The following is a 27,145-nucleotide window of genomic DNA, read 5'->3' on the forward strand; positions in this document are numbered from 1 at the left end:
TTTCAATCCCAAGCTCTGATGAAGGTAACATTTTGGACCCATGAAGCGTGTTGGCTACTCTTTTGATTGTCTCCCAGGCCTTTATTGCAAAAAAAGTTATATCTGGGCCTTTTAGCTGCCAGTCCCAGGTCCAGATCACCTATATCAGTGATGGCAAACCTTGCCCCCCCCCCCCTCCCCAGATGTTTTGGAACTACATTTCCCATGATGCTCATGTACTCTGGAGTGTAGTTGAGCATCATGGGAAATGTAGTTCCAAAACATCTGGGGTGCCAAGGTCCACCATTACTGACCTATATCAACATCAATACCTTAAACAAGATAGCAATACCAATAAAAAAATTTTTACAGGTCGCTATTTTTTAATTTACCTAGCTAGGCAATTATAAGCTTGACACTTTTTTTTTTTTATATATATATTTATTTATGTTTTCTGTACATACAGGAAAAAGAAAAATACAGTACAGAGCAATATACGCAATGCCTGAATGTAAAAATACACATAAACATAGTGTTTTCTGATACATGTGTACAAAATAAGGGCATTTGATGGAGCAAGAAAAGGAGCTCAGAGGATAGAGGCAATGGGATGGGCGATGAGGCGCTTCAGCTCAAATCTATCTTGCACAGGACTTAGCGTTTCCTCTAATTCCCCTCCCACCTTGGGGAAATCAGTTGGATAAACTGTTACAGGTGGTGTCCATATACTGATCTTGGGACCTTACCCAGTGGTAATATCCAGTATATATAAATTCCACGAGCTGCCATTTGTCTGGATTCAGGCTCCTCAATATAGGCTGTTTTTACCATCCTCTGAGCTCCTTTTCTTGCTCCATCTTGCTATATTTTCTTGTTTTCGTGTTCCATGATGGTGCACGATGACAGGGAGCAGTAGATCCTTGTCATGTCACTATGCAAAACGGGGAAATGCCTTATTTACAAAGGCATCTTCCCGTCACCACCGGATATCGAGTCTGCGGGACCCGCGGGCATGGTCACAGAGCACGCAGCACGCCCACAATGCCGCGATTAAAAAGGGACGTACCTGTACGCCCATTTGCCCAGCCGTGCCATTGTGCCAACGTACATCGCCGTGCGCTGGTCAGCTAGTGGTCAAATAAATGATATATTTTAACCACAGTACGAGACTATTCCTCTTTCCTATTTGGGATCATAGTGGCAACCTTTTCAGTTTTCCTCTTTTTTTCTTCTCTTTTTTTCAGTTTTTGCTTAATCACTATTGGATGTGGTGCCACGCTGTGCAATATATGTCTCAAACCTCTTTCATTCTATGTGAATGTTTGCCTCTTCATGGGACCAACAGTGTACACATAGGTATCACTCTTTGACCATGTATAGGGTACAGTAGGAATATATGCTATTGTGGGTCACCATGTTTTTCTCCATGTGCATCCGAATGTAGTCAAATGCTTTCCATGTTTATCGTTGGGATGTGGGAATGCTCCTACAAGTTCAGCTAGATGCATCTCTTTATAATTTTAAGCCTAAAACTTTTGTAACACACCATTTTAGAGGTTCCTGAACTAGAAATACAAAATAGAGTCTATTCCGGTGACCGGTATACCTCTCTCTCTTAGGCTACACCTCGTTTTGCTTTCACTGTGCTCTCATCATGAGTTCCTCCAGGGATCGATCTCTGTGATTGTCATAAACTAAGAGAACTTCCTTGATGTCTTCCTGCTGAAATCCCATGTCATGGAACTGAAGTAAGAGGCGGAGGTATTCAGCAGCCTGCGGAAGACATAAATCAGACATTTGTAAGGTTTTTGTGGCAGCTTACATCCATCTGTATTACTGACCTACAAGATCTTCCATGGCTATGGTAAGACTGATGCAAGCTGGCCTAATAGCTTTGCACATACCCTACTATTATGTTTACCATCTTAAATAACCAGACGACACCCCCTTGGAGTAAACATGGCCGCACCGGCCATTTTATTAACAATAAACCATAAACAAATGATTCACAAACAATACTTTTTCAGATCAATCGTAACCATGTTGCAGATCTTTGAAGGCACTGAAAAGACCTAAAATTTATATCGTATCAGCGTGACACACCAGGTCCTCAGTCGCAGCACGTCGACTCTGGGACAATACCAACTCTTCAAATTCCAACGCTTATACCAGTGGCGGAACTACCGCCATAGAGATACCTGTGTGGTCGCTATGGGGCCCGCAGCCGAGGAGGGCCCGGTGTGCGGGCGGCGTGTGAGCCTCTGAACTGCCCGTCTGCTCGGCGCTCATACAGTCACACTGACTGTATGAGCGGACACAGCTGGGTGACTCGGCGGCGGGGGGGGGGGGTGGAAGGGTCGGTGGTTGGGTGGCCAATCAGCCGGTGGCGGAGCAGAGAGATGACATCATCTCTCACCGCCCAGCGCCCGCCCTGCAAACTGGCAGTTACACCCTCACTCACTGTGCAGGCAGCAGAGAGATTACATCATCTCTCTGCTGCCTGACTCAGACTGGGAAACAGACATGGCAATCCCCATTCCCCACCTAAGCAGGAAAGTGACAAGTGGACGTGGCAAGTGGACAATCCGCAATGGGTGGCAGGTGACGTGGCAAGTGGACAATCCGCAACGGGTGGCAGGTGACGTGGCAAGTGGATAATCCGTAACGGGTGGCAGGTCACGTGGCAAGTGGATAATCGGCAATGGGTGGCAGGTGACATGGCAAGTGGACAATTTGCAACATGTGGCAAGTGACAATCTGCAGCTTGTGGCAGGTGACGTGGCAAGTGGACAATCCGCAATGGGTGGCAGGTTATGTGGCAAGTGGGCAATTTGCAACGTGTGGCAAGTGACAATCTGCAGCTTGTGGCAGTTGACGTGGCAAGTGGACAATCCGCAATGTGTGGCAGGTGATAGTGGACAATTTGCAATGTGTGGCAGGTGATGTGGCAAGAGACAATCTGCATCTGGTGGCAGGCGACGGTGGCAGGTGACACTTGGGGGTCCCACTGATTCTGCATTATGGTGAGTTGAACTATTTCATTTTCTGTAACAATGTGATAATAGAAATAATGTGTTTCAATCATCCTGACATCATAACACAAATAGTGCCGTGATGATTGAAGCGCCGACATCAGCCATTGCCCCCCAAAAAACGTATTTTCTGTCAGTGCCCCTCCCGAGACTAGACTCTGGATCAACTCCTGGGTGAGGGTGGCACTTTGCTATGGGGCCCTGTGATTTCTAGTTACGCCCCTGGCTGACACCCATATCCAAATGCCCAGTTAAACCTTGGTTAACTGGCATCTTACCGAGGATCCCATACCAAGATGGTTCCCCACTATGTCATACTTGTCTTCATTTTAGAAGGCCTCCAAAGATCTCAACCGCCATAAACATGCAACAATAAATCGCAAACGTTTCAAATATAATACAGACAACAGGGCGGGAGGGTGTGTGCGGTTTCTTCATCCGGTGACCTCCAACTGACCACCGGACACTGGCCCCTCCCTAACTATGCTGCATACTATTCTGGCCACGCCCTTTACTCTGACCAATGCAAAACACCCAGTTAACCCTTAATTGGCAATCTGCTACCCTGTCATGCCAGCCCTGCGCCTATTCCTGCGTCTTTTGCTATGGGCTTCTCTTTGTTGAGTGGGAGCCATGTGCAGAAAGGTACAAAGTTGTCCAATTTATTTCCAAGACTTTCAGGACATGCTGGAGTTCTGTTTTACAAGTTAGCCAACTAATAAAAACTGCCGCAGGAACCGGTGCTGTTCACAGTTGCTGGTGAGCATTTCAAATTCGTTCACACTTGTGCGATTTGTTGCACGTTTGCTGAAGCGCAACAACACTGCGCAATAAGCCATTTCTCATTCTGTTCTATGGGGCCTGTTCACACTTATGCGCTTGTCTGCAGTACAATTTTGGAAGAGCTGCAGGCACTACTTTAGGTGCAGGATGGTGTAATTTTGGGCCCATAGATGTAGCACCCTCCTAGATACACTATATTGTCATAAGTATTGGGACACCTGCCTTTACACGCTCAAAAAAGAGCCCAAAAAGCTGTATTAAACCTGGGAATAAATTCAGTCCCATCTCATACTAGACTAGTGCTTACTCACGTCTTAATGGCAGCTCATTGGAATACCATTGTTATTCCATCACTCCCAGACACTATTGACCTGATTCAAACCACATTGCACCTATGGGAAGGGCACCTACCAACACCTACCAACAATCTTATAAAGCCCAGTAGTGGAGCTGCATTTCCTTGTTAGGCAAATTTCGTTTTGGCTCAGTGTAATCGTGTGACTATGTTTTATTGTTTTGGCCTGTTCTGTGTTACAGCGGCTGCAGGATGGACTGCGTCCCCCTGATTGGTCCAGAAGTGTTCTGGAAGTTAGTGGGCATGAAGAGTCTATTCAGCAGCTGAATATTCATACAGCCCTGGCCAATCCCTAAGAGGTGCCCAGATGGTGACTGGGAGTCTGTATAAATACTCAAACTTGGAGCAGCCTGGCCTTTTTCTCTGAGGAGATCACAGCCTGGGGGCGCTGTTAGCCCCCTAGGCCATTCTGCCATGTGCATGCTGGTTATCGAGGCCTCTGTTGGGCTACCTGGAGACCTGTTTTGCTGAGAGATTCTGAAGCTGACTGAGGGGCTGTTGTCTGAGACTCTAGTTTGGTACCACGGGGGTGAAAGTGTCTGGAGGATATTGGAAGGAGGCCACCAATAATCCAAGGACATTAGCGAGTACAGACCGGTAAGAGAGATCCTAGAGACTGTGTGCAGTTGCCATCACTCTTAGGCAGGCCATTGACGGTGAGAATTTCTTTATTGTAACCACGGGTTGCAGGAAATCGACACGACTCCCCCCCATCAACATAGACAGTGCTGAAAGGAGAATCCCTCCTGCCGAGACATTGTATTCTCCTGGTGGGGATGGAGGTGGGGGGCGGCCGCCCCTGCCGGGGGAAGACAGTGATTATTGCTAGCAGCTATAGCAGCCGCTAGCGCTAATCGCAAGTGAAATCGTCAGACTGGTTGTACGCAAGTTGATGGATCAATCAATTGTGTACATTCAGTCTGCCCATACATGGTTTAAACTGTCTATGGCCGGCCTTATGCTGGACCCCGGTTTAAAGGTGACATTGTGTCCCATGTCCTGAAGAGCTCAGTCTATTTAATTCTTAGTGACAGGACTTTGCTCAGATGTCCAAATAGGAAGATTAATCTCCTTAAGTTGCTACTACAGGGCTCAGTACATCATTTACTTCTGCAAGGACTTGGCTAAAGTTCTGTGGTAGGGTATTGGAGTATCCTACCATTACCCACTACCTATCCAGATTCTTATTAAAGCATCAGAAAAAGGTTTGCCTTTAGATCTACTTTAACCGCTTGCCAACCACCCGCCGTCATTATACTGCGACGGGTTGGCACAGCTGAGTGAATCGCCGTAGGTGTACGTCGGCCGCTTTAAGAGCAATGTAGGAGCGATGAGTGTGGCCGCTGGCCACCCGCGATCGCTCCTCAGAGAGCCAGAATGGTGATCTGTGTATGTAAACAGACAGATCCCCGTTCTGACAGGGGAGTAGAGCAAGATCTGCTGTTCCTAGTGATCAGGAACAGCGATCTCTCTCCTCCTCCGGTCAGTCCCCTCCCCCCACAGTTAGAAACACCTCTCTAGGGAACGCTTAACCCCTTGATCGCCCCCTGGTGTTAACCCCTTCCCTGCCAGTGATATTAATACTCACTAGTTAATACTAATAGTAATCACTGTACAATGTCACTGGTTCCAAAAATGTCAGATCTGTCCGCCGCAATGTTGCAGTCCTGTTAAAAATCTAATTTTGCCCCCATTACTACTAAAAAATAAATCAATAATAAAAATGCCATAAATCTATCCCCTATTTTGTAGACATTATAACGTTTGCACAAACCAATTAATATATGCATATTGCGATTTTTCTTTTTTTTTTTTACAAAAAATATGTAGAAGAATACATATTGGCCTAAACTGATGAAGACATTTTTTTGGGAGGGATATCTATTATAGCAAAAAGTAAAAAATATTGTTTTGTTTTTTTCCAAAATTATGGCTCTCTTTTTTTTAATTATTAAAAGCCGGCAGCTACAAATACTACAGCTGCTGACTTTTAATAAAAGGACACTCACCTGTCCCGGGGTCCATCGAGGCCGATCGATCGCTTGTTTCTCGGCTGCTGCCGCCGCCATTCTAGATGAGGGAATCAGGAAGTGAAGCGTTGCGTGAGTCGCGCAGTACAATAGGAATGGTCCGCGCTGTCTCTGGGACCCGTGTGTGTCCCAGCAGACGCGCGGGGGGGTGGGAAGAGGCATAGACTCCCACGGGAGTCTATGCCCGGAAGTGGGTGCAAATACCTGTCTTAGACAAGTATCTGCACCCCCCCCCCCTTCCCCCTGAAAGGTGCCAACTGTGGCACCGGAGGGGGGGAGGGTTCAGATGAACAGAAGTTAGGGTGGAACTCCGCTTTAAGTGTTTAAACAGGGAAATAAAATATCGTCCAGATTACAGTTGAAATAGCTAGCCGGGATTAAAATGAAAAGGATATATTTATGTACACAGTTATAATATGTAACAATTATATGTCATATTTATCTTTTTATAAAGGAGAGTAGCGTTTTCTCTTACATTATACCTTGAAAACATGCAGGGAAAAAGAAATAGCAAACGCTGTGCACTGCGAGTGTCCCGCTGTTCCATATTCCCAGCTTTTTCCATCTTAAGACATTAAACATTCAGATTAAAGCCGTGCCTCATATTTGAACGCGGCCCAAGTTACCCCCACCGCCCCTACCCCCGCACACTATTTTAAGGCACCCTGCTAAAAGCTCAGTCTGGAAGGATTTCGCTCCAGAGAGATTATCTGCTTTGTTGTGTAACTTATTAAATCAAGATGAGGACTAGACAGTTAACTCTTTTAAGTGCTACATGGTTATACTGACTACAAAACTACAACCAGACCATGCTGGGGGGTGCAAATAATGGCACATACTGGTTAAAAAAAAAGACTGTCGGTCACACACACACACACAGAGGAGCGCTAAAATTTTGCAAGTACCATTAAAGTAGAACTATAGGCTAAACTTTTTTTCATTTTGTATAGAGTAAGAGAGGGTTATAACCCCTGTCAGATTTTTTTTTTTTTTTTTTTGCCATCTGTGTCCCATTGCGGAGATTTCCCTTCACTTCCTGTCACATAGCCAAACAGGAAGTGAGAGGAAGTCCCTCCAAATTAAGGGAATTCCTTGGGGACCCTCAGATAACCAAGACTAGTGTCCCCATTGGAAGATTTCCCCTCTATTACTTTTCTGAGGACGACCCAAAATTCTGGATTTTCTTTTACATTCAGTTTTAATCACTTGCCGCAGATGCATAGCTCCCAACTGTCCCTGATTTGGAGGGACTGTCCCTGATTTGGAGCCTCTGTCCCTCTCTCCCTCATTCCTCCTCATTGTCCCTTATTTTGGTCTATATAGTTGTATATAAAATGCACTTTTTATTCTCCAGGGCTAAACCTTTCATTCAAATTCTAAATTTCTGCATTTGTAAATTTTAAAAGCCAATATAAAGGAATAATAGTGGTAAAAAAAAAAGTCCTTGTGGATTTAATTAACCTTTTTGTCATTAAGGGGGTAAATCCTTCCAGGGATGAAGTGGTTACTGATAATGGTAAACAGGACACATAGAGGGTGAATCTCCTTAGGGCTGCTTTCACACCGAGCCGCCCCGGGCGTTAACGGTAAAGCGATTTACCGTTGTTTTAGCGGCGTCATTTTAACTCCCGCTAGCTGCCGAAAAGGGGCTAAATCCGCCCGCAAAACACTGCCGCAGCGGCATTTCGCCAGCGGTATAGCAGCGCTGCCCGATTAAATTCAATGGGGAGGAGCGGTGGAGGAGGGGTAAGTTCACCGCTCCTCCACCGCTCCAAAGAAGCTGCTGGCAGAACTTTTCGTGATGCCGTGCCAGCGCACCGCTCCAGTGTGAATGCCCTCGGGCTTTCACACTAGAGTGAATGGAACCAGTGTTTCAGGGCGCTTTGCAGGCGCTATTTTTAAGGCTATAGCTCCCGCAAAGCGGCTCAGTGTGAAAGGGGTCTAACAAGGGCACACACAGCAATAAAAACCCAACAGGTGTTCTAACGCCTCTGCATTCTATCCAAAACTGTAAAAATAAAAGAAATAAAGTTTTGCCTTTAGTTATTCTTTAACCACTGGCTTACTGGGCACTTAAACCCCCCTCTTATCCAGACCAATTTTCAGCTTTCAGCGCTGTCGCATTTTGAATGACAATTGCGCTGTCATACAACACTGTACCCAAATGAAATTTTTATAATTCCCCCCCCTCCCCCAAATAGAGCTTTCTTTTATTGGTATTTGATCACTTGTGCTATTTTTATTTAAAAAATGTAAAAAGACCGAATTTAAAAAAAAAAAACATTTTTTTTTTTATTTTGATATAAAATTTTAAAACGGGTCATGTTTGTCCATCATTGATGTACGCTGATGAGGCGGCAGTGATGGGCACCGATAGGTGTCAGTGATGGGCACTGATGTGTGGCAGTGATGGGCACCGATAGGTGTCAGTGATGAGCACCGATAGGTGTCAGTGATGGGCACTGATGTGTGGCAGTGATGGGCAGCTCTTCTATGTGGCACTGATTGGCACCACTGGTGGGCATTGATAGGTGGCACTTGTGGGCATAGATAGGTGGCACTTGTGGGCATTGTTAGGTGGCACTTTCAGGTTCCAATTATGAGGCATAATTGCCTCTTCCGTTTCGGGACCGATGTTCCTTTAAGGTGAGTCGGTGATCGGCTTTTTTTTTTCTCCTCCGCTGTCAGCGCGAGGAGAAAAAAAAACGATTACCGAGCTTTTGTTTTGATTATGTGATCAGCTGTCATTGGCTGACCACATGGTAAGGGGCCAGGACCGGCCCCTTACTCAGATCGGTGATCCCCCGAGTCTCAGTGACTCGGTGATCACAGCGTGCGCAGGGAGCGTGCACAGGGGAGGACGTCCTATGACGGCCTCCCAGGAATTCCACGCTGTGGCCATCATTCGGCCATAGCGCGGATGTCAGATGGTTAAATTCCCAATAAATCTCTTTCTTATTAGGACTTAAAGGATTCCATGATTGAGATCAAAGCTTGAAAATCAAAATACATTAGTCTGATTTAGTGCATGACCACTGATCTGCCAATCTGCAATGTATGGGCAGGTATGTGCCAGGTCCCGGTCACTGACGGGTCAGGGTCTCTCACTCTCTCTCTCTCTCTCTCTCTCTCTCTCTCTCTCTGCCTGCAAGACCATGTACAAGTGTGCCTGATGATGTCTAGCCCTAGAAGATGCCTCCTGACCAAACTCAAATCGGAGTACATCTGTCGAACACATAGGGGGTTATTTACTAAAGGAAAATCCACTTAGCAATATTAGTTCACTGCAAGTGCACTTGGAAGTGCAGTCACTTTAAATTTGAGGGGTAGATCTAAAATGAGGGGAAGCTCTGCTGATTTTATCATCCAATCATGTGCGAGCTAAAATGCTGGGTTTTATGTTCCTTGCATGTCCCCCTCGGATCTACAGTGACTTTACTTCCAAGTGCACTTGAAATGCAAAGTGGATTTGCCTTTAGTAATAACCCCCATAGTCTGACTGATTCCAATATTGAGGTACATGGGCTGGTGAACAGGTGATATGGGCTGAGGACCAGGACAAGGGGTGGGCAGGAGCCTTGGGCACAGCAGAGCAAGGGGGCCACAAGGCAGTAAAACTCATTCTACAGCGAGGAGGGGGTGCAGTTCCACATTCCTGTTCCCCCTGGGCACTAGAAAAAGCGGTCCTGGTACTGCATGGGATGCTGGACAGGTGCTGCGGCCCAAGTTCAGGCAAGCCAAGATTAGACGCTGATTGGTTATACCAATACAGCAGCCTTCAAGAAAATAATACAATGTAAAATTGACAAGGGACACCAACATAGTTGTATCTTTGATCTTAAAAACTACGGGATAATGGTGTTGTGGTAACTTGGCCCAAATAAAAAAGAAAAAAAAAGCATAATAATATTATTCTTGATATCACTAGAAAAAAAAAGCATTTGAAAATCCGTTTGCAATAAGTCCATCAGTATCACCAGCAAAGCAGCTTCATTATTATCCCATTAAAGAAGAAGAGAATTGTGCGCTGCATTTGGAGATTTCGTAATTTGACGCGTCACGAATGTTAATTCTCCATTACGAGTGCTAGTTTACAAGACCGGCCGCTTCCAGCTCGTCCTTGTTTCCGAGCGTGCGTGTTTGTACTTTGGACTTTTGTCTGACGGACTTGTGTACACACGCTCGGAAAATCCGACAACAGACATTCAAAAACCTGCTATCAAACATTTGTTGGCCGGAAAGTCCGACAACAATTGTCCAATGGAGTGTACAAACGGTTGGATTTACCGCCAACAGCCTGTGATCGAACATTTCCCATCAGAAAATGCGATCATGTATACAAGGCTGCACACAGGAAGATGGGGCAAAAATCACCTAAGGAACAGAATGCAATAACACAATATGGGAAGGTTCCCCCAATGGCGTTCTTAGTCAGCAATATTCAATAATTAACAATGTATAATAAAAGGTATTTAATTGTATAAGTATATGATATAAACATGACCATTAAGATATAACAATTAGGATATATACTCTGGTAACAAGGACCATTGAAATTCAGAACGCAATAATAAAAACTGAAATTAGACTTCTTTAAAAAGGAGAATATTCATAACACGAGCCCCCCCTAATGAATCTGATTCTCATGTGTCATAATTAGGATAATACATTTGCCAAAACATAAACTCATTTCAAGGTATATATTTTACGGCTGAAGCATTATACCCAAACTCCAATACCGTCTCTGCAAGTAGGGCATGAAAGTTCCATTGTGATCGGTTTGATTTTAAATAGTGTTATAAAAAATATTATTTTGTATTAAATACAGAAGGCCAAAATAATATGAATCAGCATCAAGAAATGCATGGCAGAATTAAAAAATAAATCTAGGAATTTATTGCAGTCTGGGGACATTTCCAGGGGAAAATCTACAAAATCTGGATGCTTCTTTTGAATTTAGATACAACTCCTAAAACAAAGCAAACAAATAACAGCCAATATATTATAAAAATAAAATAAAAATAAATAGTAGGGATTGGGTAAAGTGTTGCTAAACACAAACGCTGCCAGCGATGAGGCTCCAAAAGCTCAAACTGTCTCCGGCAATCAGACATTTGGCAAGTATAGACCTAGATTTCTAAGAAGGCAGAATATAAACTCTCTAGCAGCTAGAAAGACTTGGCTTCCTCATATCAATGATGTGTCTCCAATCTTTGGTGAACTAGCAGTGTAGCTAAAGACTGGATCCACAGAATGGTTTCTTTGATGCATATGAGTAACAGGGATCCTTTAAACCTCACGACATGCAAACTATTTTTTCATAGAGATGAGTTTGCTCCATGTTGGCCCAAGAAAGATTTGTCTTCCTCATGCCAATGTCGTCTCTACTCTTTAGTGACCTAGCAGTGTAGCAGAATGGTCTCATGCATATGGGTAACATGGACCCTGCAAACCTCAAGACTTGCAAACATTTTCTCCATTCCATAGACATGAGTTTGCTAAGAGTTGGACCAGGAAAGACTTGGCTTCCTCATACCAATGCTGTGTCTCTAGTCTTTATTGAGATAGCAATATGGTTTGTCTTATGCGTATAGTTGACAGGGACCCTTTAAAGCTCATGACAGGCAAAAAGCAATAGCTATTGAGCTAGCAATATGGTTTGTCTTATGCGTATAGTTAACAGGGACCCTTTAAAGCTCATGACCGGCAAATTTTCTCCATTGCACAGACATGCGTTTGCTAAGAAAGACATGGCTTCCTCATACCAAAGCCCCATCTCTATTCTTTAGTGCAACTAAACATTGGCCCTACAGAATGGTTTCTCTGTTGCATATGGTTAATAAGGACCCTTTAAACCTCAAGACCAGGAAACGTTTTCTCCATTCCATAGACATGGGTTTGCGAAGTGTTGGACCAGGAAAGACTTGGCTTCCTCATACCAATGCTGTGTCTTCAGCAGTGGCGGTGCATCCATAAGGGGAGCAGGGGTGCTGCCCGCCTAATCCATGCGCTCGGTTCCTAATCTACACGCAGGGTGCCAGACACATGGATTTCAATGTTTTATTTTTATTTTTTGAAGCACAGGATTAGAGCCAGAGGCTCTAATTGGCTTCAAAAAAAGGTGGGCTCTGGGCGCAGAGGACTGAGCCCTGAGCCCACCCAGTTGTGTGACAAAAGCAAATTAATATTCATTGTCTTCCTGATTCTCCTCCTGGTGTCAGCCCTTCCTTTGGTGGATTTGGTGGATTTGGTGGAAATTGTTGATAGGGGTCATCTCGATGGTATTGTTTCCAAAAAAGAGAAAGCCTTCTTGATTCCTATTGTGCCACGCACACCAATCATTTATTATCTTCCCAAGATCCACAAGGATCCTATTTGCCCCCCTGGAAGACCGATTGTCAGTGGCATCGACTCGGTGACTTCCAGGGTGGGCAAATATATTGATAATTTTTTGCAGCCCCTGGTGATAAATACACCATCGTACCTTAGGGATTCTAAGCAGGTCATTAATCTGCTGAGAGATATTTGTTGGGATGATACTTTTATTTTCGCAACAGCGGATGTTTCCTCCCTTTATACGATTATCTCTCACCAACATGGAATGGAGGCTGTTGAGTATTTTTTGCAACGCGACACCCTGCATCCGCAACAAATTGATTTTATCATGAGCCTCCTTAAATATGCCATGGAGAAAAACTACTTTTGGTATGATGGGTCCTATTATGTCCAAAAGAGAGGTGTCGCCATGGGGGCAAAATTTGCCCCGAGTATGGCTAATCTATTTATGGCCAAATGGGAGGAGGATGTCATATATCGCGAGGCCAAGCCAGAGCTGGTTCTCTGGAAACGGTATATTGATGACATCCTCCTCCTATGGAAAGGTAGTTTGCAGTCACTTAGGGATTTCATTCATGGCCTGAATCAAAACGATAGGGGCATAGTTTTGACCTTTGAAGCCAGCAGTAAGGTAATTCACTTTCTAGATTTGGACATTAGGGTGATAGATAAGAAGATTGTCACCAAAACTTTTTTCAAAGAAACTGACCGCAATGGGTTTATTAATAGTTGCCACCATAAGGTCTGGTTGGATTCTATTCCCAAAAGTCAGTTTTTACGATTAAGGCGGAATTGCACCGAAGTTGAGGATTTTTTTTAAGGAGGCTGGCATTCTGAGGGCCCGTTTTATTGAAAAGGGGTATCAGGAAGAAATTTTAGAAAAAGCTTTTCTTGCAGCTCTCTATAAGGATAGGGAAGAGCTGCTAGGGACGAGAGATAGAGTTGAGGACATTTCCTTTAGGTTCTCGTTTACCACGAGTTATTCCAATCAATATTATGACATTAAAACTATAGTGTCTAAATATTGGAATGTACTCAAAGGTGACAAGGTTCTTGGTTCTTTATTGCCGGAACGCCCCAAAGTCGTTTATCGGGGAGTGCCCCCTTTACGACTGCAGCTGGCCCCTAACGTTATTAGTCCACCGAGGAAATCCTCCTTTTTTCAGAATATGGGTGGGTTTTTTCCATGCAGGAAATGTCCCACGTGTAAACTGAATTCCCTTACCGGCAGGAGAACTGAATCGTTCCAGTCAACTTCGACATTGGAAACATTTCAGATAAAGCCATTTATTTCTTGCTCCTCCAAATATGTAGTTTACTTAATACAGTGCCCATGTTCGAAACAATATATTGGGAGGACCAAGCGGCAATTACACGTTAGGCTTGAAGAGCACATAGCCAATATTAAGAAAGGATTCCCAAAACATAGTCTATCGAAACATTTTGCCCTAAAGCATAATAAGAACCCTCAGGGCACCATCTTTATGGGTATCGACAGATTTCAGGGGCACTGGAGAGGTAGCAATATGGTTCGTGAAATTTCACGTCTCGAAACTAAATGGATATATCAGGTTCAGTGCTATGCCCCATTCGGCATGAATGTCGAATGGGATGTAAATGCATTTATCAGTAACAGCTAAAGTTGTTTGAATTTCTTTGTGTGTGTGTGTTTTAATTTGTGACTTATGTACATGGATACCACTCCTTTGCTCCTGTACGATGTTTATGGTTCCTTTCCCATATGGCTATACTAGATCCTTGGGTGGATAGGTGTATTATGCGATATACTTTTTGACTCTGCTGGGTTAATTTTAATTGATTTCTCTTTTTGGAGATATTATATCCTTTTTATGGTCCCCATCAAAAGGGATATATTATGGGTATATTTTTAGTGACATAATATATTAGTTTATATCTCTTCTCTTTTGTTTTAATTTAATTGAATTATTTATTAAAAAAAAAAAATTTTTTTTTTTTTTTTTTTTTTTTTTTTTGCTGTTCCATATTTTATAAACAAAATAAAAAATTTTTTTTTTTTTTTGTTTTGTTTGGTTCACACTGCTGCTCTGGTCAGCAGTTCTCCATTTCTGTGTGGCCATTGGATGCTGTATTTCTGCCCTGTTTTTGGTCATGATAAGGGGGGTGTGGGTGTTTCCATTCAGATTTGTGCGTTTGCTTCTGTGTGGCCGGTTGCATTGGGCATGTTCGTTGTAGACTGCTTGTTTACAGGCGGCTTTACTCCTGCTGAGCACATAGACACTGAGGGAATTGTTCCCTCGCTGCTGAGTGCTCTGCGCAGGACCGGAAGTTTGCCATCCATGCAGTGGCTCTGTGAGGTGGAACGCATCTATACACCGGAAGTGGTGCGCCGTGTGACGTACTTCACTTCCGGGTATACTGAGTGACCTGACGAGGTTGCTTCAGGGGCTGGATGCCCTGGGGCACTCGTTGGGTGGATCGATATGGTCTGTTTGGGTTTTCTCTTGTGCAGGACACAATTTTCCTATTTCTTTTTTCGTTTTCATTTGGGTTTTTTTCTTTCCGCTGGAGCGCATCTTTAGACCGGAAGTCCGGTGTTTTGACACGCACGGCGCACCGGAAGTGGTCACCTTGTTTACCTTCCCCCTGTTTGAATGCAATTGAATGTGCTGGGAACATGGTGGGGCGGCGGTGATTTCTAATGGGTTGCACATTGCAGCCACAGACTGACACCTGAATCAAGGTAGGCCACTAATTGTTTGATAGTTATCTGTATTTATAGCTCTCCTTCTTCTGTCACGGTCATGCCCCTGAGGACGCACGTTGGTGGCGAAACGTCGGGCGTTTTTTGGGACCTGGTGACATCAGAAGGAGCACAGGAGTGGTCTTCATTCGTTCTTTCCATCTGTAGCCGATTGTCATTTGATGCCTGTATATCTCATCTTAAATGTGAGTTCAACTACGGTTTTAGAGAATAAAAAGATTATTGGTTTATCAGTATACCTGCGCAATGAGGCCACTTTGTTTTATGTTTTCTATGGTTTTTGGGAGGATTGTTGGTCTGGAGATTTAAGCAGTTCCTGGGAAGTGAAGTGCCTACTAAACAGAAATAGGAATCCTCTTTTCCCATTGGACGACTCCCATTGAGATGATTGCGCTTCTGTAGACGAAGGGAAATCAGCATAGAAAACTGCCTCCCCCTTGGTGATTTACTACATGCGTTTTTATCTGTACATCTATGGTAAGAGTCAGTGTTTTTGGGTGTTGGTGACGGTTCCCCTCCTCCTCTGCGTATGAAATGGATTATGACTATTCCTTCTTCTGCCTTTGGATGTGATCACCATATCTGAGGATATCGTATTTTGAAGCCATTCACTATATTTTTGTTTATGAACTTTTTTTATATATATATTTTGTTTGTTTTGAATAGAGCGCTATATCATTGTCCATATATCTTTATATATTGTTTCCAGCAATATTTGTGTTAGCAGCTATTTCTGTTTTATATAGATTGATTTTGCTTTTTAGCGCAACAAATTTTTTCACTTTTGTCAGCCCTTCCTTGTCTGAGCTGGCCGCTCAGGGGTTGGCTAATTGCCAGCTCCTATCTCTGCACAGTGACTCACCCGTTGATGATATCCCGCTTGTCAGTCCTTGCCAGCTGTTGGCCAGTTGCTCCTATCTCTCCACAGTGACTCACCTGTTGATGATATCCTGCTTGTCAGTCCTTGCCAGCTGTTGGCTAATTGCCAGCTCCTATCTCTCCACAGTGACTCACCTGTTGATGATATCCTGCTCGTCAGTCCTGCCTACATCCAGCCCAGATGATCTCTGCCTTCGCCTTGGTCACATCTCTAGAGACGTCCTCCTGTGTTCCTGTTAAAGACTTGCTTGGCTGATATTCCTTCTTGCTCCAGATCCTGCTTGCTGTTCTACTATGATCATCTCTGGCTCCTTGACATTTTGGCTATCCTTTCCGGTTCCTGAACTCTGGCTATGTTTTGACTACGTTTACTCTGTTTACCTTGTTTTATTCTATTATTAAACAAGTGAGATTTAAATGTACTTTTGTCTCAGTCTGATTCATGGTTTCTGACACCTGGCCAATCAGGAAGCAGGTCCTGAGACCAGATTAGCCAGGGAGTTTAGGCTAATCGGGTCTCAGGAGCCACTTCCTGTTTGGCCAGGAAGACTGAAGCCATCAGGATGAGTCAGGGAGCAGCTCAGCCAGCGACACGGTCCTCTCCAGCCGGGAGCCATAATCCAGTGGATCAGCATCAGATCCTCCTACGGAGAAGAAGCACGACCAACTTATCCAGACTTGGCTCCCTCTTCCAGGGCCAGCTCACCCGCAGCCAGATCCAGCACTCCATTCTGGAGCTCCACTGTATACTGTCCATCCCGGAAAGCAGCAGCCCTACCCCGGATCCTCCTAAGGTAAGGAGGCCTCTGATTGCCGCCTTCCTGTCTGTCTCCCATGGGTAGTGGAGGTGGCTTTGGTTTGCCGCCCCCCCCCCCCCCAAAAAAAAAATATTGAACCCCAGCTGCCACAGTGAGCTAGTAGTGCAACCAAAGGTTTGAGCTACAGAATGAATGGTTTCTCTCATGCGTATGGTTAACCGGGACCCTTTAAATCTCAAGACCGGAATGTTTTCTCCATTCTATAGACATGAGTTTGCTATGTGTTGGCCCAAGAAACACTTGGCTTCCTCATATCAATGTTGTGCCTCTAGTGAATTAACAGTGTGACTAAAGTTTGGACCCACAGAATAGTTTCTCTGATGTGTATGGCTAACAGGGAAACCTAAACCTCACAACAGGCAAACGTTTTCCTTATTCCATAGACATGAGCTTGCTCATTGTTGGCCCAGGAAAGACTTGGCATCCTCATATCAATGCTGTGTCTCTAGTCTTTAGTGGGCTAGCTAAATTGGACCTACAGAATGGTTTCTTTCATGCGTATAGTTAACAGGGACCCTTTAAACCTCACGACCAGCAAACCTTTTCTCCATTCCATAGACACGAGTTTGCCAAGTGTTGGCCCAAGAAAGACTTGGCTTCCTCATTCCAATGTCAAGGCATTCGTTTTTAGTGAATTAGCAGTGTTACTAAAGACTGAACCTACAGAATGGTTGCTCTGATGCGTTTAGGTTAACAAGGACCCCCAAATCTCACAAAAGGCAAACGTTTTCTCGATTCCATAGAAATTAGTTTGCTCAATGTTGGCCCATGAAAGACTTGGCTTCCTCAAACCAATGTCGTGTCTACTCTCTAGTGAACCAGCATTGTAACTAAAGATTGGACCCGAAGAACGGTTTCTCTCATGTGTATGGATAACAGGTACCCTTTAAACCTCAAGAACGACGAAAGTTTTCTTCGTTCATTCCATAACCATGAGTTTGCTCCGTGTTGGCTCAAGCTCCTTCTTTTAGTTCTAATGATTTTCCTGATTAATGGTCTCTTTATAATACGTTAAGTCCGCTTCTAATAACAGCACTGACTGAGAGATATTTAAATTATGACTCATCCCGCATAGCATTTCACTTTTTCACTCATAACCTACTAAATCATAATTCCCTCGCAGTATTATTTAGCAAAGAAACATTTACACAGAGCAGGCCTAATACAGGAAAAAGTGTTCTTCTTCTCCATAGCAACAGCTAAGCTTTCAAAGTTTGATTATTTGCTAAGGGAAACAAGATGATGAATTTTTTATGCACAAGGCTAATAAAAAGTCAACGTATGCATTTAAACCACGAGCGGTCATAGCCCTTGTACACACGGTCGGAGATTCCGACAACCAAATCCGTTGGAGTAATTCCGACTGATTAATTCCGGAAGAGGTCCGGAAGTGATGTTGCATACACACGGTCGAACTAAGCCCTTGTACACACAGTCGGAGAATCCGTCGGAATGTGTCCTATCGGATCGTGTTGTCAGATAATCCGACTGTGTGTGGTATGCATCGGACTGAATATCAGAATATCTGTCGGACCAAATTTTCCAACTTGCTGGAAATATTTTCCGATAAACTGGTTCGATCGGACATACTCCGATCATGTGTAGGGAATTCCGATCGGACAAAGTGCCACGCATGCTCAGATCAAATTCCTACATCAAAGCTATTGGCTACTAGCCTGAACGTAGTCCCATCGTAACGAAATTATGTCATCACGTTCTGAAAGATCGGATTTTTCGACAACTTTGTCCGACCGTGTGTATGCAACAGTTTCGGACAAGATCTGACGGACAAAATCCGATGGACAAAATCCGACGGATTTGGTTGTCAGAATCTCCGACCATGTGTACAGGGGCTAAGTTGTCGGAAAATCCAATTGTACATAACGTCATGACGTTATTTCGTTGCGACGGGACTACGTTCAGGCTAGCAGCCAATAGCTTTGGTCTAGGAATTTGATCTGAGCATGCCTTGTCCGTCGGAGTAGGCTACACATGATCGGAGTATGTTCGATCGGAGCAGTTTGTCGGAAAATATTTCCAGCTCAAGGTAGCACTTCCAAGGCATCGGCCACTCACTAGTTCTTCCTTTTAGGACTTTCCTTGCCCACTTTTATTAACCACTTAACTATCGGGGTGATTTTTTTTTTTTTTTCACACATTAAAAAAAATCTAAATTTTTTTTGCTACAAATTACTGTAATCCCTAAAAAAATATATATTTTATGAAAGCAAATACCTCGGAGAATCAAATAATAGTAGTTGCAATTTTGTATGTTGCACGATATTTGCGCAGCTATTTATCAAATACAAATTTTCAGGAAAAAAAATACACGAAAATGAATTTCAGTGAAAACACACGCAAGACTATACCCAATGTTTGGTAAAATATGAAAAACTGGGTTGCATCAAGTAAACACATACCAAACATGTCAATTCTTAAAATTGCTCAAGCCCATAGACTTGCAAAAAATTTCCTTTGGTAATGGTTTAAAAGCATTTACAGGTTAGTGAGGGGAAAAAAAGTATTTGATCCCCTGCTGATTTTGTACGTTTACCCACTGACAAAGAAATGATCAGTCTATAATTTTAATGGTCGGTTTATTATAACAACGAGAGACAGAATAACAACAAAAATATCCAGAAAAACGCATTTCAAAAAAGTTATAAATTGATTTGAATTTTAATGAGTGAAATAAGTATTTGATCCCCTATCAATCAGCAAGATTTCTGGCTCCCAGGTGTCTTCTATACAGGCAACAAGCTGAGATTAGGAGCACTGGGGTGCTCCTAATCTCAGCTTGTTACCTGTATAAAAGACACCTGTCCAGAGAAGCAATCAATCAATCAGATTCCAATCTCTCCACCATGGGCAAGACCAAATAGCTGTCGATAAAGATGTCAGGGACAGGATTGTAGACCTACGCAAGGCTGGATTAGGCAACCAAGACCATCGCCAAGCAGCTTGGTGAGAGGGTGACAACAGTTGGTGTGATTATTCGCAAATGGAAGAAACACAACATAACTGTCAATCTCCCTTGTTCTGGGGCTCCATGCAAGATCTCACGTCTGCCTGCAATGAAATTAAGTTTGACACCCTTGCTCTAGACCAGTGGTTCTCAACCATCTAGTGCTGTGACCCCCTTGATAAAATTTCCCAAGTTGTGGGGACCCCTAACAGTAAAATTATTTTCATTGCGTGGGTTTTCAGCACCCAAGTCCCTTCCACTCAAACAGTATTAAAACCCCTTATGGTACATTTTAGGATGTACCACTCCTTTGTCTATTCTCATTTCTTTCCCTTTTATCCCTCTCTATCCTCATTTCTCGGCCCCCCCCATCCCTCTCTTGCTGTCCTTCTTGTAATTTCTCTTATTCTTTCTCTCCCTTTTTCTTTGTTACTCCACCTCTTTTCCTCTCCCTTCCATATATTCTCCATTTTTATTCCTTCTCTTACTCCTTGGTGGAGAGTTGGGATGAGTGGCAGTGCTGGGGAAAGTTCTGATCAGCCAACTTATGCCGCGTACACACAGTTGGAATTTCAGCCAGCAAAAGACCGATGAGAGCTTTTCGTCGGAAAATGCGACCGTGTGTACGCTCCATCGGAATTTTGCTGGCCGAATTTCCGCCAGCAAAAGATTGAGAGCACGTTCTCAATTTTTCCGACGGCAAAAGTTTCCATCGGAAATTCCGATCGTGTGTATGCAATTTCGACGCACAAAAACTCATGCATGCTTAGATTCAACTACGAGACGGAAGCTATTGTCTACTAGCTATTGAACTTCCTTTTTCTAGTCCGGTCGTATGTGTTGTACGTCACCGCGTTCTTGACATTTGGAATTTGGTGTGACCATGTGTATGCAAGACAGCTTGAGCGAAATTTCCGTTGGAATTCCGTTGGTAAAACCATCAGAGCTTTTTCCGACCAAAATTCCAATCGTGCAGAAGAACTGCCCCTGCGTGGGCAAAGGTTTGGCCCCTGCGTGGGCTAATTGTGTATGCTAATGAAAAATGAAATAAGAAAGATTTTGCAAAAAAAATTCCGATCGTGTGTAGGTACTCTTGATCAAGGTCATCTGCTGATCGGAGAACTGTAGTGGGCACTTTTAATGGCAACTATAATCACAGGTAGTGTTACTCACTGTGTCTCCGACTTTGTGGTGTGTCGCAGCAGTGACACCTAGGCCAAAATCAGGAGCTAGGGTCTCCTCCGGCCCCTCCCACTTCACATTCCTCACCAGTCAGCTGACCTCTAGTCATGTGGTGAACTGAATGAGTGGCCGCGGGCTCCAGGGACAGCCCCACTAGGAGGCTACCGGAGCGGGCTTGAGGAACAGACCAGAATTCGGTGACCCCAGGCAAATTGTCATTCGACCCCCCTCCGAGGGGGTCCCGACCCCTAGGTTGAGAACCACTGCTCTAGACTGATTAGTGAGGCAAAGTGAATGAATTGTTGCTGTGTGCCTGGCTACCTCTGCACTAATCTTGGGAAAGAACTAGATAAACTACAGTGACTCCTATGGGGGTAGCCAGGGGTGGACTGACTATTCGGGTGATCGGGCACTGCCCGAGGGTCCCATGCCACTAAGGGGCCCCATCAGGGTTGCCAGCCTCAATAAAACCAGGGACAGTATGTAAAAAATTGATTATAGCTGCCCCGCCTCTCCAGTACCTTTTCAGTGTGTATTCTGTGTGTATATTTTGTGTCTGTGTGTGTATACTGTACGTGTGTGTGTGTATACTGTGTGGCCCCATGATCTATTGCCTGGGGGCCCCATAATCTCCTATTGCCCGGGGCCACATGAGTTGTCAGTCCGCCCCTGGGGATAGCGCTACATATAGAATGCTGCGAGTTAACTGCATGCGAAAACAAGATAAGAAAGATCCATAGAGAGGCACAATTTGTCTGTGACCCTGTGACGAGGACCAGTCTGCACTCTTAGGAGTGGGACGTGGCCTTTCTCACAGTCTCTGTCTGATCTCTGATTTGGCTTCATGCAAACAGGAAATGAACAATTTTCCCAGCATAGAAATCAGTCATAGCTCGGCCGGCGTAGCAAAGAACAGCCAAGCTGTAAGGAAATGTTGTATCTGGAAGACGGGTCTTTATAAAGTATAAAAGGAATGTTATATACACATGCATGTTATATTCATTCACATGTTAGAACACCAGTGGCTTCCTGGCCCCGGACCACATTCCCAACATCTGGAAAGATGCTTAAAGTAGATGTAAGCCCCTAAACTAAAGGCATTGGGGGGGCCCCGTTCACACCAGGGACTTCACTGGACAGCCTTGCCCGCCACGGTCCCAACATATCACAAAGCAAAATGCTTCTTTTTTTTCCTATCAGGCTGGTGGTGTGCGCTGAAATACAGTACGGCACGCAGCACTTTTGTTCAGCACATCTCAACGCTATCCACCGACCACCGCATCTCACCACACTGCGGCCCATGGAACTCAAACTGGAACTTAAGTCAGAAGGTGAAAGAGTAATGGCGCATACACACGACCAGACTTTTCGATGGACTTGGTCCGGCGGACAATCCGCCGGACTTTGCAACTGAGGTCCGCCGGACTTTAAAACGAGCGGACTTGGCCACACACGATCACTCCAAAAGTCCGACGGATTCGAACGTGCACCTGCACCTTGCTAACGCTTAAAACCCTCAGTGTTAAGGTGAAGAACCTCCTGTGCTGCAGCTGCCCCCCAGACCATCCCCTCCCCCCCCCCTTTTTCTTACCTGAACCCGATCGTTCCAGCGACGGGGACTAGCACAGCAGCTCCAGCCGCTGTCTCTGTCCTCATTGGATAGGTTGATAGCAGCAGGAGCCATTGGCTCTCACTGCTGTCAATCAAATCCAGTGACACGGGGGGCGGGGGGGCGTGGCCGAGTCCTGCTGTTTGTGTCAATGGACGCAGCAGCAGGACTTGGGAGCGCGCCCGCACCAGTGGCCCCATGGAAAACGCCTCTCCATGGGAGCACTTGAGAAGAGGAGGAGCAAGAAGCACAGCGGGGGGGGGGGACCCAGAAAAGGAGGATCGGGGCCACTCTGTGCTGCAAAACCCTTGCACAGAGGTGGTAAGTATAACATGTTTGTTATTTAAAGAAAAAAAAAAACTGACCTTTACAATTACTTAAAAAAAAAAAGAACAAAATAAAAAAAAACTGACCTTTACAATTACTTTAATAGCAGAAAAATAATGGCGACAAAGAAAAAAAATGACCTAACATACACGCGTAAACAATAAAACATAGTTGTTCAGAATACTTATAAAGACGTATCCCAGTGCCATAGTGGAGGGGGGGGAGGGAAATTCCCCTATAAGGATTGCTAGTATACAAATAAAAAACATAAGTGAGCATCGAGACGTAATAAAAAATAAATGAAATGACTGAGGAAGGTTACTAGAGTGCAAATCAAAAGAAATAAATATATGATTACATTTGTAGATTATGAGAAAGGAAGATGTTGACAAGACGCCTAAAAAATACCGCGTACAATATTGTTATAGCCAATCACGGGGCTTAGCAGTGGGTCTTAAAGCGATATTAAATCCAAAAGGAAACATTTATTATATCGCAGCTTACCAATTACCAATGTGATGACTGCATTTGTTTTTTTTTTTTGTTTTTTTTTGTTTTTTAGGCTCTCTTTGCTTTATTTTCATCTGGTGATCTGGCCAGTAGGTCAACAGAACAAGCTCTCCTGCAAATATAGCGGTTAACACTGCAGAGACAAACCATTTACCATTGACAGCGATGCTTGCAATGATCAGCTTTTATTTATTCATTTAAAAACTTTATCCCAAAAGGGAAAAAAAAAAAAAAAAAAACTGTTGCTGTAACCGCTTGTGTAAACCACAAAGTAAGCTGGAGTTTGGCTTCAGTTTGTTGGTATATTTAAAATCTGCTAGTACATCTAACACTCCCCTTCTGCCCAGATTGACAATGTTGCTGTTCAAACGTGCCCCCTGTGCGCTCTAATACAGGGGGCGCGCTAATACAGGAGGTGTGTTACCAGCCAGATCACCAGGTGAAAACAGAGGGTAAAAGCCTAAAAAAAAAGCCTAAAAAAAGGAAAATGAATGCAGCCGCTGCATCTAATGATTTTACTTTACTTTTGCTTTAACTATGAAACCCGTACACACTGGGCCAAATGTCGGGAGACAGCAGCTGGTTCAAATAAAACCGTCTGACAATCGGCGCGTGTGTATGCCGGTCTGTCCGACAGAAGCCATCTGTCAGTCGGGCATGCTGGAAAACCAGCAGCCGAATGACTCCCGATCAGCACTCTCAGCCAATGGCAGAGAGCGCTGATCACAGTGTTCTGGCGAGATGGGGGGGGGGGGCCTGTAAGCGGATTGGTTTCTATGGAGAGCTGTACTGGATTTTGCATCCTCCAGTTTTAGTAAATCAACCCCACAAGACGGAACTGCTGCCCAAAGCCCGCAATCCACCCATCTCTGTGGTTGCAAGTGCCGGCCAATGCAACCCATAAATACTCCCAGAATGGAATGAACAAACTACAAACACACTTCAATTACATCTGGTAAGACTGCATTTGATGGGCACTGATCAGGTTGCATTTGATGGGCACTGTTCAGGCTGCATTTGATGGGCACTGATCAGGCTGCATTTGATGGGCACTGATCAGGTTGCATTTGATGGGCACTGATCAGGCTGTATTTGAAGGGCACTGATCGGGCTGTACTTGATGAGTACTGATCAGGCTGCATTTGATGGGCACTGATCAGGCTGCATTTGATGGGCACTGATCAGGCTGCATTTGATGGGCACTGATCAGGCTGTATTTGATGAGCACTGATCAGGCTGTATTTGATGGGCACGGATCAGGCTGTATTTGATGGGCACTGATCAGGCGGTATTTGATGAGCACTGATCAGGCTGCATTTGATGGGCACTGATCAGGCTGCATTTGATGGGCACTGATCAGGCTGTATTTGATGGGCACTGATCAGGCTGCATTTGATGGGCACTGATCAGGCTGCATTTGATGGGCACTGATCAGGCTGTATTTGATGAGCACTGATCAGGCGGTATTTGATGAGCACTGGCAAAGCTGTATTGATGGCCACTGGTAAGGCTGCATTTGATGGGTACTGATCAGGCCGTATTTGATGAGCACTGGCAAAGCTGCATTGATGGGCACTGGTAAGGCTGCATTAGATGGGCGCTGATCAAGCTGCATTGATGGGCACTGAGGAGTGAGCAGCCCGGAGCCTGGGCCCCACTTTTCACAATCAATACAGGCAGCCCCGGGCCGGCACACTCAGCACTCCCCACCTCACTCTTCTGCACAGACCAACACATGTGTGCGGACACCTTGGGGCAGGAGGGGCCCCACATATCAGAGCCTGCATAGAAGCATGGTGCAGGAGGGGCCCTGCGAGGGAACCATTATCACACATTGTGGTGTTTTGTTTTGTTAGTATAGCATACAGGTTAAATTATTTTGTTGTTGCATCTGTTCTATATTTTTTTGTTTAATGCATTTGGATTTTGAAAGGCTGGCAATTTACAAAAAATTTAAAAATTTTGCACATTATTTGTTAAAAAAGGGGTACGTATTATATTTATATATATATATATATATATATATATATATATATATATATATATATATATATATATATATATATACATACACACACACACTTTTTCATTTTTGAGGGGGGGGATCTTGGGTGAGTTCCCACGCCTTTCTTTCCTAGGACTTGACCCCTGCTTTGATGCATCACCTGTATTGCAACTGGATTTTGTGTATTGCTCTGGTTGTATCTTCTGTCACACCAACCATATACGACACTTGGTACATTGGAATTGTTTCACAATGACATTGCATCCTTCTGCTTCAATAAAAGCTTTTATGGGGAAAAAAATAGCACATGCACATATTTGGTGCAATTTGGCGCATTAAGCAGCCCATTCAAAAAAATGCACTACATTTATGCAAGAGGTAACAATGCACGTTCATGCACTGCAACAGTGTGCATCCAGCTCAAGTAGGGTTACCACACATGAAAATGTATGCTAGTGAGCGTAGCAATAAAAGTAAATGTGATCATTCAGCATGTTAAAGCTGAACTCCAGGTATGATCTTTATTGCATAATTACATCCAGCTTGAACTAATGTAAGTATGCATCTCTTAGCCCTTGTACACACGGTCGGAAAATGTCTGATCGGACCATGTTGTCGAATAATCCGACCATGTGTGGGCTCCATCTGACTTTTTCTGTCAGAATGTCCGACCAACAAAGTTTGAGAGCTGGATATAACATTTTCTGACAACATGATCCGATCGGACTTTATCCGATCGTTTGTAGAGAATTCCGATCAGATAAAGTGCCACGCATGCTCAGATCAAATTACGAGACCAAAGCTATTGGCTACTAGCCTGAACGTAGTCCCAAACGTCATCACGTTCCCGTACGATCGGATTTTCCGGCAACTTTGTCCGACCGTGTGTATGCAACACCAGTTTCGGACAAAATCTGTCGCAAAAAATCCCCAGGATTTTGTTGTCGGAAAGTCCGACCGTGTGTACAAGAGCTTAGACCTGAAAGTTGGCACTACTACAGTGATTACTGTGATCTTCTGGGTCCACTGTTCCACTGCATCCTGACCATAAGGGGCAGCTTGGCACTGCTGCAATTCACAGAATGCCTTGTATTTCTTTTTTTTCAATGAACGCAATGTGTTCTCTGGTTGGACAAGGTGGAGAGGAGGGACAGGGATGAGCACCTTGTCCAATCAAAGAATAAAAAAAAGAAAGAATACAAGGTGTTCTGTAAATGGCGGTGGGACCCGGATGATTGATGCAATCACTGTAGTAGCGCTGACTACTACAGTGATTATCACCTCCCTAAAGGTCCCTCAGGTATGATATATGCATATTTACATTGTGCCAAGCTCATGAATGCATTGAATTAATATCCTACATGGAGTTCAGTTTTAAAGTATAAGTAAAGGAAAATAGAGCAGAGAGGGATTAGAACCCTTGTCCGGTTTTATTGCTGTCTGTGCCCCCGTTGGGGAGATTCCTCCTTTCTATTTGTCCTGTTTACCATTATCATTGAAGGTGAAAGTAAAAGAAAATCCCACATTTTGGGTTGTCCCCTGAAAAAGTAATAGAGGAAAAATCTTCCAATGGGGACACCATAGTTCTGGTG

The 27,145-nt window shown here is 44.2% G+C and overlaps 1 protein-coding gene across 3 annotated transcripts in view; it reads right to left on the reverse strand.

Annotated features, from left to right (window-relative positions):
• Positions 1-419: 419 nt before the first annotated feature.
• Positions 420-27,145, reverse strand: part of LOC143958229 (ubiquitin-associated protein 1-like) — a 70,844-nt gene continuing 44,118 nt past the window's right edge. For 2 of the 3 annotated variants that reach the window (XM_077467740.1, XM_077467739.1), the window contains one exon: positions 421-1,752. In XM_077467740.1, coding sequence (XP_077323866.1) covers positions 1,618-1,752 — 135 coding nt within the window. In that variant the 3' untranslated portion in view covers positions 421-1,617. Of the gene's footprint in view, positions 1,753-27,145 lie in introns of all 3 variants that reach the window. The other variant, XM_077467742.1, reaches the window with a different exon arrangement.

The sequence above is a fragment of the Lithobates pipiens genome, unplaced genomic scaffold, assembly GCF_037356315.1.
Source record: "Lithobates pipiens isolate NorthernLeopardFrog02 unplaced genomic scaffold, aLitPip1_a1.2 Scaffold_6, whole genome shotgun sequence".
In the NCBI taxonomy this organism is placed as follows: domain Eukaryota; kingdom Metazoa; phylum Chordata; class Amphibia; order Anura; family Ranidae; genus Lithobates; species Lithobates pipiens.